General features: G+C 34.7%; 1 protein-coding gene across 2 annotated transcripts in view; it reads right to left on the reverse strand.

Annotated features, from left to right (window-relative positions):
• Cdh9 (cadherin 9) overlaps positions 1-16,412 on the reverse strand; it is a 173,356-nt gene that overhangs the window by 31,539 nt on the left and 125,405 nt on the right. For both annotated transcript variants that reach the window (XM_008846028.1, XM_017801329.1), the window contains exons 4-7: positions 12,199-12,318; positions 11,470-11,637; positions 9,250-9,437; positions 8,147-8,400 (exon numbers count right to left, since the gene is read on the reverse strand). In XM_008846028.1, the coding sequence (XP_008844250.1) occupies positions 8,147-8,400; positions 9,250-9,437; positions 11,470-11,637; positions 12,199-12,318 (730 nt within the window). The remainder of the gene's footprint in view (positions 1-8,146; positions 8,401-9,249; positions 9,438-11,469; positions 11,638-12,198; positions 12,319-16,412) is intronic.

The following is a 16,412-nucleotide window of genomic DNA, read 5'->3' on the forward strand; positions in this document are numbered from 1 at the left end:
CTGTCCTAAAAACTAAAACCCAAGCTGGGCGTGGTGGCACACGCCTTTAATCCCAGCACTCCAGGCAGAGGCCTCTGTAAGTTCAAGGTCAGCCTGGTCTACATAGTGAGTTCCAGGACAGCTGGAGCTACAGGGAGATCCTGTCTCAAAAAGATCAAAAAAGAAGACCAAAACTAAAATCCAATCAAATATCTGGAAATGATTTTTCAGGAATGATCAAAACCAATTTTTGCTTGAAAATTGTCATAATAAAACCAAATATTGTGTATGCTAATAACAAATTAAATTAGGTAATTAAAATAAAAGACCTCTGGAAAGCAGGATGTTAATGTCTAGTCAAAGAGGCATCAATAAATAAAGCTCTACACTGTTCTCAGTTTATGTTGACTGGTGAGGAGGGGTCAGGTAGAGTCTACAGACTTCCCTGAGGAGAACAGTGTTCCAAGAATTCATGAACACAAAGTTGGCAAGAGTTTATAGATAGGACAACGACAGAGCAGATGCCCAGAAAGAATGGCTGATCTGTGAAGAAAATTACTCTTATGTACTCCAGTGCAGCACATCCATCAGAACACTCACAGAACAGATAACACCCCTAAAGAATCTGAAAATCGTATAGGTTAGAGGGACTACATGCAGAGACTAAGACTGCTTGTGGAATGTTAGTGGATACTTTTACTTCTCTTTACACAGAGAATAACACTGGTAATACATGGGGGTGCTGATGTATTATTCACACTGATCAACTACTAAGATACAATTCATCTGAGAAGAAAGGTTATTTAAAGAATAGAATAAAATAAGATTCAAAGGGTGTAGGCCAAATTCTAGCCCTATCAGGGCCATTTCATAGCTTAGGCCCGTTTGTTGTATCAGAATTTAAACTGCGCCATCAGCATGGCATCACCCCTCCCCATAGCGTTACCTCCTTCCACACCTTTCCCCACAGATGGCCTGAGAGTGCCTCATGCTTCCACTGTGCTCTGATTGGTCTGCCTCTTTCTGACTGGTGAGTGATCAGCATGACTTTTGCTATCATTGGTCCACAATGGGTGCCCTTTCATGTTATTGGATGATTATGTGTATATATACAGCCTGCTGAAAAATAACGTTGAGTTCGGCCCTCTGACACACTCTGGGAGTGGTCTTTGCTCCCTTGCACTTGCCCTTGGTAGGGCTAGGTGTGGACTTACAGCTGGAAGGTGTGGACCCACATCTGGCACCTGAACGGGGACCCACCGCAAGCCTAAAGGGTAACTCTTCCACCATTGCTGCGATCATTGGTGGTTCTCCCTTTTTGCCTTTGCTTGGGAGAATCCACATCCATCTGCCACCATAGTGAACTTCACGGTGGATCAGATCTAAGCCATCATGGACAAGGAGGCCAACATCTGGAATATGTCTGTCACTGCACTCGTGTTCGTGTTCCATGGTAAGTCCATACTGACAGACTCGCTGGTGTTGTAAGGCAGGCATCATTGCACCAGAAAAATGTGCTTCACAGACACCTGCAAGGACAAGCAGGAGCGATGTAACACCATCATGTCCACCAACATCTCACTCTTCTATGAGCTGTCCGAGAACGACCTGAACTTTATCAAGCAGAGCAAGGATGCTTTTCCTCAGAGGTGACTGGCCACCGTGTAAGTCATAGATGGCACCCTGGTGGTGGTGGGCTGTGTGTCCGGAATGTGTGTACAGATGGAGACGGTGCTACAACAGGCCATTGCGGAGTACATCAAGCTTGTGCTGATGATGAACAAGCACTGGGCCTGCTGATTCTTGGCATTATTTCGTTTTTGCTCTGATGACTTCTGTTACTGCTGGGATGGTCTTGACTAACCAGGCAGCTCAAGACTTGGCACTCAACAATCTGTCATCCGAAGGACTTTCTTCAGCAGCCTTCTCCTTAGAACATGTCAGACTAGGTATAGCCAAGCTCCAGATGCAGATGGACATTCATCCTTTTGTCCTTGAGGCTATATTGCATGTGATGGGTCTTCCATGTAATATTAGATTCAACCATGTCTGTTTTACTCCTTGCTTGGTTATCAATGATTTCTTTAATACTGAGGTAGCTATGATTAATGAAACCCATAATCTGCCACAATATGTCTGGGGTACTTGGGACAAAAGGATGGTCCACCTTACAGCATGCATACTGATACAGCTACCAGTGTTAATAATACTCAAGTTGATAGCATCCCTTTACCATCTCTGATGCAGGATTTTCTAGGCCATTTGCAATCCATTGGTTCATGGTTCAGTAATCCCCTCAGGGCCCAGTTTTGGGGTGCAATGCTATTGGCCATTATAATTCTGCTTTAGTGTGTTACAGTGCTGTGTGCTTGGATTAGAGATCAGTGCCAACAAATAGTAATGTTGGGAGAAGTCATGCTTGAACAGTTACCCCTGCAGGCTATCATCTGGACACATTTGGCTTTGACACAGTTGGAGGGTTAAGACCCATAGCGTAGCCCAAGCACTTTATGTTTTCAGGGTGAATTTTATGGTCTTCCACCTAACCACTGTCAGCTTTTATAAAAGAAAAAAGGAGACTTGTAGGCCAAATTCTAGCCCTGCCAGGGCAATTTCATAGCTTAGGCCCGGTTCTTGTATCAGAATTTAAATTGTGCCATCAACATGCTGTGTCGTCTGCCCCCCATAGCCCCACCTCCTTCCACACCTTTCCCCACAGATGGCCTCAGAGTGCCTCATGCTTCCCTTACGCTTTGATTGGTCTGCCTCTTCATGACTGGCATGTGATCAGTGCAAGATCCCCAATGCTAGATGTAAGTGCATGATCAGCATGACCTTTGCTACCACTGGTCCACAATGGGTGCCCTTTCATGTTGTTGGATGATTATGTGCATATATACAGCCTGCTGAAAAATTGAGTTCTGCCCTCTGACATGCTCCCAGAGTGGTCTTTGCTCCATTGCAATTGCCCTCAGCCGGGTGTGGACTGTGGACTTGCTGCTGGATAACGTGGACTCACAAAATGGGCTAAGCCATTTAAAGGAACTTAGCCATCCATCAAGATCAAGTCAAGAATAGTCAAACTGCAGAATTATCAAGCATAATTCTGCATAAGTCACAGTATCTTTAATGCATGAAATAAAGTTCCAGGCATGAACAGAGGCAGGATATCATAAATGCAAAATAAAATATAGTATCTAGATTAAACTAGAATAATAAGCAATAAAATCAGAATCAAAGGGACTGAGATGTTTTAAGAAATAGCCAACTTTGCCATCCACCCAGGGATTGGGATTAGACAGGTGGCTTAGTGGTTTAGAGTGCTGGCTGCTCTTGCTGAGGACACAGGTTCACTTCCCAGCATCACATGTTGGCCAGTAGCTCTGTGAGACTACAGTTTCAGTGCATGCAAGTCCTCTTCTGGCCTCTGCAGGCGTGGCTTGACACAGGTGCACTTACACTCATGCAGGCAAAACTCTTATACAGATAAAAGTTTATAAAAGTATAAGAATAACAACAATTTATAAAAAAAAGTCTATTTCAACTAAAAATATATTAATCTGCTGTAGGAAGGACACAAACTTTTTCTTCTTATATGAATCATAACTAATTAAAAGAAAGATGAAATATGTGTGTTAATATCAGATTATTGTATGGCACACTGAAAATTGTAATTTGAGAGAGAGTTTTATCAGGAAGGTTCATGTATTAGAAACATCTCAAATGTGAAATCCATGCTTGAAACACAGGCAAACTATTTATTTATTTATTTATTTATTTATTTATTGGAGATCAAGAGAAGAAACACAAAGATATTAGTATATCTTTATATACTGATAAAGAGTGCAAGAGAAAAACAAAAGTTAAGTAGAAATACATAAATCAAATATAGGTTGAGAAAAAAATCATTAAGTTTGGAAGATGTTTTTGCACAATGATCAGGAAAATTGAAGATAAATGTTAAACTACAGAGAGCTAGAGTGCCCCAAGATGACAAAAGATACATATAAAATTTTTCAAACAAGAGTAGCCAAGATAGCTTAGCAGATAAAGTTCTTGCCACCAAACCTGAGTTTAATCCCTCTAACCCACATGGCAGGAGGAGGAAGCTGGAGTTATAGAAGGTTGTAAACCACTTTGTGGGTGATGGGATTCAAACACAGATCTTCTCCAAGAGCATCCAGTGCTCTTAACCACTGAGCCATCTCTTTGACCTCCATACTTCATTTAAAATCCCACCTAGTATTATAAAAAATAACTAAACAAATCCAGGATATATATGTCTATATTTTCATATATATATATATGAAAATATAGACCCAGACATTACAGGAAAAAAAATCTGCAGTGTTTCTTGCAAACAGTGATGTCAAAATTAATTGTGTGTGTGTTTTATCTCAAATATGTATGTATACTTGTTTAATATTTGAAAGTATAATCATCATTTTAGCAAACATTGTAGTCAGCTCTGTTGACAAAAATAATACTATTTAACACAGTATTAAATGTATTTCTGATAAAAAGGTCTTAAATACTTGAAACTAGTTTTATGAAAGAAGTAAACATTACAATAAAAGCAAATATATTTGTATTGGATGGTAAAGCACTTTGTGATTATAAGATTATAAGTGATGGAGATAGAGACATGCTCAGCAGTTAAGAGCTCTGAAAGCTCTTGCAGAGTATCCATCTTCTGACCCCAAAGGGCATTGCATGACACAGGTGCACTTACATCATGAGGCAATACACACATACATAAAAAATAAAAATAATAAATACAACTGTTTTTAAAAAGACTACAAGCAATTTAATTGTTTCTCTTCTGCTAATTTCTAAGCAAATTGCTTTGGATCTCCTAAGCAATGAAATAAAACACTGAAAATAAATTCAAGGTTTCCATATTGAGAAGAACAGAAAAATTGCAAATAATCTTAGAAACAGGGTTACTCTTGTAAAAAATATGACAGTCATGCATATTCTTGATCAATACTCATCAAACTATAAAATATTACTCATAACAATCCTTACAATTATTAAGATTGACATAATCTTGTAGAATGAACTAGCCAGTACGATTATATCAATTCTATTGGCATAGACCATCCAATTTAAGAAAATCCCAGAAGTAGTTTATAGAGAATGACATAAAATGCAAGAAATCTAAAAATCGAATAACATTGAAGAATAAATTTTTTATGGTGCAGACAATGACTACCTGGTATAAAGATTTGGTACAATACTCTTCCTATGATATAATATTTCCATAACATTCAAAAATATAAGCCATTAGAAAAGAAGGTGGCCAGTGATAGGCCTATACATGTAATAAAAGCTGAATTTTACAAAGATATAAAATTAATTTGATATAGAAAAAGACACCTTGCAAGAGATAACACTGAAAGCCTTTGCCATCCATGTAGCTAATTCATTTCTCTACTGTGTACAAATGAAATTAATATAGAGTACGTAAGTAGTGCTGGAGATGCTGCTCAGTGGTAGAGCATGTGTATAGCACACATGCGACTCTGGATTCAGTATCCAGTATATAAACAAACAAAAATAAAAAAAAACATAAATACTATACCTATATTTTCAAATCAGCTATAAGTAAACAGTACAACAACACTGAAGCCTAGAAAGAGACAATGAAGGTTTAATCTATTTCCTCAGAATCACAAACATTCGTTTATTGAAATTCACTTGAAGGGAATAAAAAAAATGTAAAAGAAAATATATCAAGTATCTGATAAAGGGTTTATATGTACAAAAATCAAAAGCAATGGTGCCACCACATAAAATTTTAGGTACTACATAAACATTTCATTAGAAATGTAACTTAAACAAAGAAAAAGTGTGACATCATTAGATTTAAGTGAAACCAAAAATTAAAACAATGAGATCTTTTGCAGTTTGAGTAAAATTGTCAAAACTGAAAATATTAGCAGCAACAAGTATTGGTGAGAATGTGTAACCACTATATCCCTTGTTTATTTGATGGCTATTAAGTACTGAAAATTGCTTTGAACAACCTGTCAATTTCTTTATAAAAATACTTTAAATCTCTATGTATTTCTTTTTCTTGGTGTTTTTAACCTAAAATACAAAGACATTGGTTTCAATACAGCACTTTCATATGTATGAGTTATTAAATTTTGTTCTTATTCCTGCTTCTGGCCCAATGCCTTCTATTCACCTGCACCCTATCTTCGTTTGCATCCTTTTCTCCCTTCAAACAGTCTTTCTTTTGCTTTCATTTCCTTGTAATCCATTACCCTCAATTACCCTTTCTTTAAGCTCATTTCTTGCCCCTGATGATCCCTTTTTACTTTGGTTATCTGCACACACACATGCACACACACACACACACACACACATACACACACACACATACACATATTGGCAGCTTCATAATGTTGAACATATTTGCAATACTCTTTAAGCAATACTCTTCCATGCACTTAGCCAAAAGCACTGCTATCATATAATTCAAAAACTAGTATGCAAACTAAATGTACATTTTAATGTAAACATGTATAAATATATTTTTAATGTTTGAGTATTGAAATATAAAAATCTCAATCTTTAAGACATAGTTATGCACAGTGTGACATTTACATACATGCCAGCAATACTCAGGTATCAGTGTAGAGTATTTACAAGCACAACCACCTCATACCCCCCAAAATTTTTCAAGATAATTATAGCCATGAAAGAAATGCATTTTCATATAAATGAATATACAATATCTACACAATACCTCCCCCCTCCTAAATAATGCAAGCTAAACTGTATTTAGAAAAAAAATGATGTAATATTTTGCCCTCAGGATCCGGCTAATCTCAGAGAAGGGTAGAAATGAGTGTTGTTAGAAAGAGAAACATGAAGCTTTTTCTCCCTTTGAACAGTGCTTAACACAGAGCCTCACAATTAGTCAAAATGCAGAGAAAAAGTGATAGTACAGTGTTCACCACTATATACACTGTTTGTATCAATTCCCTTCCCTCCATGACTCAAAGAACATCATGGAAGAAAAAAACAGAAAACAGCGTCTTCTGGACATGACAGAGCCATCGCACTCATGAAGGTACAGCCTCTATGGTAGCTACACAGTATCTTTATGAGATTAAGCAGATCAAAATCCCTACGTAGATTGGGGAGAGACTGTAGCTGATCAGTGCTGTAAGAGAAAGACTCGATTTTTTTAAGGGGTATTGACCCTGGTAGAGTGCCCATGCTCCAGGGGGTGACTCTATACATATGCACATACATATGGATGGCAATAATCAGTCTCACGGGTATAAATAAAGAAATATATAAAGCTTTAGGAGAATGTTGTAAGGGGTTTGGGGATCAGTTGGGGATGTTATATGTATGAAATTTATAAAGAATGAATATACTTAAAAATAAATATACTTGGAATAAGGAAGATTATATGGGGACTTTATAGAGTTAAGAATGGGTGTTTGGGATGTGTTTATTACTGAGATTCACTACACACTATTATGCAGCATAATTTTCATTATGTGTCTTAAAATAGATTTTGTATTCCCACAATCACAGGTAAAAAATATGGCAACCATGGACCTTAAGAATGGGTAAGCAGTTAAAGCAGTTTCTGCTCTTTCATATAATATGGATTCTTTACGAGCACACACATGGCATCTTACAACCCCCTTTAATTCTATTTCCAGGTGATCCAAAGCCATGTTCTGGCCTCCATAGTAAGAATCATTCATTTCTAGAAATATCTAGAAAGAAGTTTCTATAAAGTTTATATGCAATACATTTATTTCTAGATATTATTCTAAATAGTCTGATTTTCAGATATATCTTGAAAGTAAATACCTTTTCTATTTTAATAAATCAGTTTTATTTGTACATTGATTTGATGTAACAAATGGTCAACAGACAAGTAGTACATCAAATGTCCAATTTCTCAGTATTATTATTCCTGGTGGACAATCACGATAGTATCTAGTTTGTTATGTTCTAAGACTCAAATGAGTTAATATACTGAGACCAATTAAAAGACAGTAGAGTAAGAATGGGTGCTTGGGATGTGTTTATTATTGTGATTCACTACACAAAATTATGCAACTTAATTTTCTCCATGTGACTTCAAATAAATTATATAGTTCCATAATCTTAATATTTTGCAAGTACTTACTTTATTAAGTTGTTCATGGCATCTGGGTCATATGCTGTGACTTGTCCAATGATGCTGCCCTCCTTTACATCCTCATCTACTTCCATCAAATAAGAGAGTTTACTGAACACAGGAGGCTCATCCACATCTTCCACAGATATTTTCAATATGGCTGAGTCTTTGAAAGGTCCCAGGTGTAAGAATCGAGGATCAGGGTGAGTATTACTTGCATCCACTCTTAAAGTATACAACATTTTTTTTTCAAAATCCAAATTCTGAATTAAAGAAAATAAGAAAAAATTTAGGATACATTTGGAAAACCTATGAATAAATGAGAAATTGAGTGCTTCATAACTAATTTTACTAATACCAACATGCTATGGCTAAGCAACTTCCTTAATTACTGATTCATAAGTATATTTAATTAAATGAATTTTTGTTTTATTTCAATTTATTTATAGAGTTCACCATAATGGATTACATAACAATTAGATACACTGAGTAATTCACTTCATTTTTTCAAAGAAGAGATAGTGTTTTTTAATTTATATGCTGATTAGGCACTACTATTACAGAAGTTCAGTAAAGTAAAAATCAGAAGGTTGACTAACATGTCTAGAAAATAATTATTTGCATTTCATTAATTTATTTGTGGAAGAAAAAATACATGAAAGAAACGGAATGTAAAAATAATTAATATTGAGTTGTATTTGTCTGTATAATGTTTCAAAACATTCAAACGTTTCATCAAAATTATCCAAGTCAGCACAAATCAGAACATCATTTTGTTTCACTTATTTACGTGAACCATCACACAGCTACAATATTTGGGAAGTGTATGAAGACATACTGATGGATCTATGTTATTTTTTATCCCACAGAGATATGCAAAGTAAATATTCTTTGCTTTAAATTTAGTTTGATTCTTTTCCACAATAAACACAACCATTTAAGCATTGGTAGCAGAACACTGACAAAATTTCTTCACTTATTTGAAGTGAAATAAGTTTTGACTGCACATTAAAGGTGATGAAACATAAATCTATGTTTGTTGTTCCCTCTACTGAAAGGTAAGCATAAACTGCAAAGCAGTCAGTGAAAATATGAAGACAGCTAAAAGAAACCTGTTTGACAGTTATAATCCCTTCCTGTGTATCCTTGTCAGTGATGACATCAAACATGTCTGCTCCTTCTCCTTCCTCAATGCTGTACTCCAGCTCAGCGTTTTCACCCATGTCAGGGTCATTGGCCTTAATCCTTCCAAGATGGGTCCCAAGAGGTGCAGACTCCAGAGAATTAAATTGATATGTACCTGTAATTTAAATCACAGCCACCTTGGCATTTCATTTTTAGATGATGGAAAATTTCATTTCCTCCCTTTTTTACTTAAGCAAAGTGATTTAAATTGTAAGACTTTTCATCATATTGAACTGTAAGCAGTGAACAGTTATAGATTTAAGTGGAAAAATAATGTATGAAAGCAGAACATTCAGTATATAAAAAATAAATATAATTTCCAGAAATAATAAAAGATTTTTCAAGGTTATTTAAATAGTGCATGGAAGGCTGCTATTAGAATCCAGAACTTCTGAGTCAAGCAAACGTGAAAACTATTTATTGCTGTGCACGGCTTTAAATATTGTCATCACTCAGTTGTATGTACTTAATATTTTGAATATTACATATTTATTATTTTACTCTAAACTGATGATTGAAAAATAATTCCCAAACAGCAATAACCTTTTTATTTTTGTTTCTGCTTATAAATTTTAATTTTATGGTTTTGAACTATTACATATTTTTTGCTGATTTCTACAGATCCAGCCAAACATTACATTTCATTCTGCCTTCATTTAAAAAAATATTTTGTTTTGGAACTGTCCATAAATGTGTAAAGAAAAAAGTATTTCAAAAATAATTAAAGATACAGGTTTAAACATTTATTATTTTGTGAACACTTTATAAAGTCAAATGCCTCCTACAGAAACATATTTAGCTGTCGCAAAGAACAAGTTATGGTAAATTATCTTCAGTGGCCAGACCCTAGGAATTCTCTTGCAGACTTCAGAAAAGAGAATGCAAAACTCAGTCTCTCTAACTTCAAAGTCTAATCTCATTCCAGGTCCTTTTATGGTTAGGAATAGAAAGTTATTTCCACATGTTTGAATTCTTGCCACTGAGTAAGTTAGCTCAATTCTCTAAATTTTATGTAAGTTCCTAGTCAGCAAAATAATGATCTTCATGATACAGATGTATTAATAGGTTTTTTATACGTATTGCATGCCATAATTTTGTAACCCATTTAGTTCAGGGATCAGTTCCCCGAAATTTATTAATGTTATAATGAACTCAGAAAGTATGTTATTATTCTAAAAAATCACAGGACTGTAAAGCAATAATTCAACAATTTTCCTTATTTAAAGAAACTGAGTCAAAAGTTTAGGTGACAAGTAGAAAGGAATTTACTTATTCAATCTTTGCATGTCAGTTAATTAAATACCACTAAATTTTAATGGGTCATTACATATTAAAAATTATCAGTACTAATAAGATGTTATCACAGGGGCTGGAGAGATGGCTCAGGGGTTAAGAGCACTGACTGCTCTTTCAGAGGACCTGGGCTTAGTTTCCAGCACCCACATGGGGGCTAACAACCTTCTGTAGCTCTAGTTCCAGGAGATCCAACTCCATCTTCTTATCTCTATAGTAACTGAACAGTACAGGTCCACTTACATATAATCAGGCAATACATATTATGACACATAACACATGTTAAATAAAAATATTATTTTTTTAATAAAACATGTCATTATAACCAAAGTTTCATGATTTTTAAAAGAAACTGACAGAATATTAAAATGCTATCAATTTAACTGAAGTACATTGGTTTAATATAGATCCTGTTTTTAGAGAGGGTAAAACATAGTTTGTGTTTTATAATCCATTAAATAAATGTTTATGATATCTGTATACAAATTAGCTGAGATGAGAATCCTAAAAAACTTCAACTTTAACTCTAAACAAACTTGAAAGCCTACATTCCTAACCAAGCTGGTCAGAAGGGCAAGATGTCTACACAAATGTGAAGACATGGGCTTGCAAAGCTGTGTAGCTCATCAAGAGCTAGAAAAACGCAACAGTGCAAAGGAACCTGGTGTGCCTGTTCCATACCTCCTGAGTGATGTTCACCACTTCAAATTTTGAAGAAATTGTTACTTTTGATGGAAAGGGGGAGAGAAAGCTCAGATTTCTTTCAGTAGTGGGACTAAGAAGCACAGACACTAGTTCTGTTTAATGTTAGGTTTGTGAGGCTGTCCATGAGCTAGGAATAAAGCCTTCCTTACTCTGTGGAAATCGAGGAGGGTTATTGTTGACATCGGTGAGAGTGATGTTCACTGTAGTTGTACCAGACAGGCCTCCCATCTGGCCTCCCATGTCTTTGGCCTGAATAACCACCTGGTACTGTTCCCGGTTTTCTCTGCTCATGTCTGGCAATGCAGTTTTTATTATGCCTTTCAAAAAAATAAATGGAAAATTAAAACACTGACTTTCAATTAAGCCATGCCTTACAAGATACATTTTGTAGAAATTAATTTTAACAAATAGAGAAAATGTGCTTAAAATCGCCCTTCATTCCACAAATAGTTTAACATAATTCACAAAACAGAAACCATTCTGCCAGTGAACTATTTATTGTGTGGTTTTGGTACAATAATTTAATTATTCTTATTAAAATTTTAACTTAAGTCAATGTTTTTTGACAATCTAACTTTGCTTAATTTCTATAAATGCAACACTGTTGTTTTAAATATTTCCTCATTCTACAATTTTTGTTGCGTCTCTGAAATTTTACATCTAGTGAGTATATACCCAATACATCATAGTTCAAAGAACTGAGGAATCAAATACAGTGTGTTAATGTAAGGATGTTTACATTGATTTCCATGGAATATAGGAAATGGCTATATAACAGAATCAATGGGGTTTAACATAATGAAAACAAAGTAGAGTAAATTTATATCCAGATAGATTAGATAAGAAAAAAATGACAAAGACGTAAATGTTTTATTTACCTGACTCTGGGTCCACTGAAAAATATGGCTGCCCCTGCAATATGCTATAGACCACTTTGGCACTGTTCCCATAGTTAGCATCATCTGCATCCGTGGCAGTCACTTGTATGACAGATGTACCTGCATCAACCCCCCCCAAACATAACCACATGCATCAACATTGTGTAGTATTTTAGAAAGTCATTTTCCATTATTTCTTTTAAATTAAAAATTCTATGATTTTTCTTTTCACCATATAAAATATTAAAATATATAAATTGTTTTCTTAAAGAGGAACATAGAGAACTTAATTGAAAATTTCAACAATAAGAGACTGGAGAGATGGCTCAGTGGTTAAGAACGGTGGCTGTTCTTACAGAAGACCCGGGTAGGAATCCAGCACCCACATGGACTCTAAAAACTGTCTGTAACTCCAGTTCCAGGGGCTCCAACAGCCTATTCTGTCCTGCCCGGGCATTGCATGACACAGGTGCACTTACCTACATGCAGGCAATACATGAATACAAGTAAAAATAATAAATAAAATATCAAAAATGAAGAAAGAAAATTTCAGCAATAAAAATATTGTGAGGAGCAATTTTTTGCCAAATATAATGTGCATGAAATTTACAATTAACTGTTGAATGAAAGTGTTCAAAGACAAATCCAACATTTCTAATCCTCCTCCTGCCCTTTAACCTAGTGAATTCTTGATATGTTATAAACAGAATGAATATATACATATATATATATGTGTGTGTGTGTTTTGTTATTGTGAAGAATCAAACAAAATCACCATAAAATTATACTGTAGATTCATATTTACTTGCCAGAAAACTTGAGTTCTATCATCAGAACTAAAGAAAGAGAAAAATAAATAAGTAAAAGAAGAACATGGTAGGGATTGAACTGAAAGTTTTACTTGTGCTAATGTATGTAGTATTATTTATTTTCTGAAAGTTGTAAATTAGTAAATACTAATGAATTATTGAGCTTTACACAATTCTTAAATATGTAAAATCATGAATTCCTTATTTGTGGTATTACCAATTCTATTTTTCTATTTAATGAAATATCAGTTTAAATTTTAAATTGCACAGCTAAAGACAATGGTGTTTTCAGTTTTGAGTTTTTATTATTTTGTGTGGAGACAGATATTTTGTATTCTCAGGACTTCGTTTTGGGGCAGATGGGAAAGGGACCATATTTATTATGATTCAGTTCAATGTGAGAAGGTGATGGAAGCGAGTATTCTCTGTGCATCTCCCTTTAGCCATTGCACATTGATTCTCCTCCTCTGCCTTATGCCTCAGTAATCATTAGCTTGAGAAGAGGCAGGAGGGGTAGAGGGAGTGGAGATGCTGCATCAGCTTTTGTGCTGTGGGGACTCCAGCAGAAGTGAGGTTGATGCTACCAAGCAGTGTAGTGGAGACAAAAAGGGCCTGTTAATCTGATGCAGAGAAATTTAATCATTTGATAGATCAAAGTTTCTGTTTTCATTGAAATATATTTTCTGTGGTCTGGGTCATGTCTGGTAGTATTCAATATTTTCTCATAAGACCAAGCAAAGTATCCAGCAAAATTCATTTCACTCTGTAGAACACTTAGCTAGGCTGAGCAGAATTGTCAGGATTTGATGTGTCATGTTACTGAGGCCTTGTGGCATGTGTAGGACACATGATTTTGGGGAACACATCACAAACCCAGTGATAAGAAAGGAATTAGACTGACTACTCTTGGAAAGGTAACAAACAATCATTTTAAATGCTTTACGCAACAGACAACCAGGGATAACATAATCATCCCATGAGTAGTAAGCCTTTAAGAGAGGGCCTCAATTAGGACAGGAAGTGTACATAAATTGAGTTGTTTGTGAGAAAACTACCAAGGAATACTTGTTTGGAAATTGCTAGAATGGGGAGGAGTGGATATATTTTTCAGCACATTTAGAACTGTTATCTGGGCATTGCAAACATATATATCCTCGACTGTGAATTTTATCCAACAGCAATTTAACTAAAGATGAATAAATGAAAATATAGAAACTTGATAGAATCATGTTCTTCAGAAATTACAATAAATGGAGTTTTACGAGTGTCAGGGCTTGCCACTAACATTTTAATAAAAAAATATCCAGTTTTCTACAATGATATGTCTTCATATATTTCACATATCCAGATTAAAAGTTCTGATAAGATGCTAATGCAACATAAATTTCATGAGTTAACTGAAATATAACAATTTAAATAAAAAACACTGCTATGTGATTCTAAACTGAAATGTTATTTTTGACAGAACACAACAATGGCAGGGGCAATTTGAGATATATTGGTTAGTGAGGGAGCAAAAGAGAGAAATACCTTAAGAATTGATTCACGGAAAAGATTTCATTTAGTTCCATGCACTTCATTTTCTTTGAAAGCTAATGAAACATAGGTTCTTAACTCAATGATTTAAATGAAAATACCAGAATGAAAAGTATTTGAAATAAATAGTTATTACTTCTGATAAACTTGCATTATTTATTCTTTGATTATTTATGAATTTAAAATGGTGATAAGTGATTGATATGAATTAAACAATCTTTATATAACAGACTTAATTTTCTTCTCTGAAATGATTTGCTAGTACAGGTTATAGAAAACAAAATGACACAGTAATCACAATAAGTTAATCTTCTCTTTATAAAAATACGAAAGTTACAACAAAGGTCATGAAACAGCATTAGGAAGGATGTGTCTAACTTTTAAAAAGAAATCTGTGTGAGAAGATTTATATAAAAGTGTCAGTGAGGCTGGAGAGATGCCTGTGAGGTTAAGAACACTGGCTGGTCTTGCAGCAGACCCGGGTTCAGTTCCTAACACCCACATGGTAGCTAAAAACTATCTGACCCTCTTCTGGCAGATGAGGGAATTTTATGGCACATGTGAATTTACATAAATGATAATAAATCACTTATCCAGATAAAAGTTTGAAAAAATAATTATCTAAAACCATACTGAGAAATGAAGGACTTTCACTTGTTCACATTTGTATCTAATTTGAGAGTTATATTCAACAAAATTAATGAATGGGGACATGTTTCATGTTAACTTAGAATATACTAAATCAGATAATTTTCAAAATAAATTTTGAGTAAAAATTATAACTAGCTAGTGGAAAAGATGCATTAGGAATATTGAATCACCACTTCACTTCTGTTTGTGTTTGTGTGTGTGTGTGTGTGTGTGTGTGTGTTGTGTGTACTGGTGTGTTTGTTTTCTTAAATTCAAAATACTGATGAGATGAGTGTAGTTTGAGGCAAGACATTTTCACTTACCTATTTGTACAAAACCTGAAATAGCCAGAGGACTAGGACACCTGCTGCTAGGTGGTGTTTCTAGACATGATCGACAAGTTACACCTATGAAATCGGAACAATATAGTTTCCGAAACAAGACATGTGTGATGACACACCAGGTGATATATCAATGTACCTGGGGCAAATTTCACATGGTCCTGCCTCTAAATGAAGAACTATAGGCAATCAATAGTTACTGAGGGAGATAGAATCCTAAATGGTTAGCTATAAAAACATATACATACACCACAAATCAGACATATATATATATTTTTGTATTTATATGTATACATATATGCAACAAAAATAAAGAAAAGGTCACACAATTGAGGAATTGTGGAAGAAAGTGCTGGAGGAGAAAGGGTGGAAATCATATACAGTACTACATGAAATCCTCAAAATTAATAAAAAAATCGAAGTTTTTTTCAGATATAAGAATAATTGAAAAATGAGTTATATACAATAATACTTTCAAATATTATAAAATATTACCCAAAACCAAAAGTACCTGAAAATACAGTTCAGTTTGAAGTTTATCAGGAGATTCTAATTTTACATGCATTTTCATCTCAAGAATAAGTTCATAGAGTTACCATGATGTGTTGCTAGTATACCGCTATGGAAATATACATCAATCCAGGAAGTGTTAACCAGCCAAAACTCATTAAACAGTATTGAAGAAAACATAACAACTCATATTGTATATGAGGACTTCATGATTTCAAAAACTCTTTTCTAAATGCTAAGACCTTTATATGAGTGATGATCATAAAAGGCAATCACAATTTATTCTCAAGTCAATGAAATTTCATTTGCAGTTAGAATAAATAACAATTTCTTCACAAATAATTGGTTCCTCTAAATTGATGGCAGTCATTGTTAAGCACATAATGTC

This window comes from Nannospalax galili, unplaced genomic scaffold (genome assembly GCF_000622305.1).
Source record: "Nannospalax galili isolate Female #2095 unplaced genomic scaffold, S.galili_v1.0 scaffold600, whole genome shotgun sequence".
Classification (NCBI taxonomy): Eukaryota; Metazoa; Chordata; class Mammalia; order Rodentia; family Spalacidae; genus Nannospalax; species Nannospalax galili.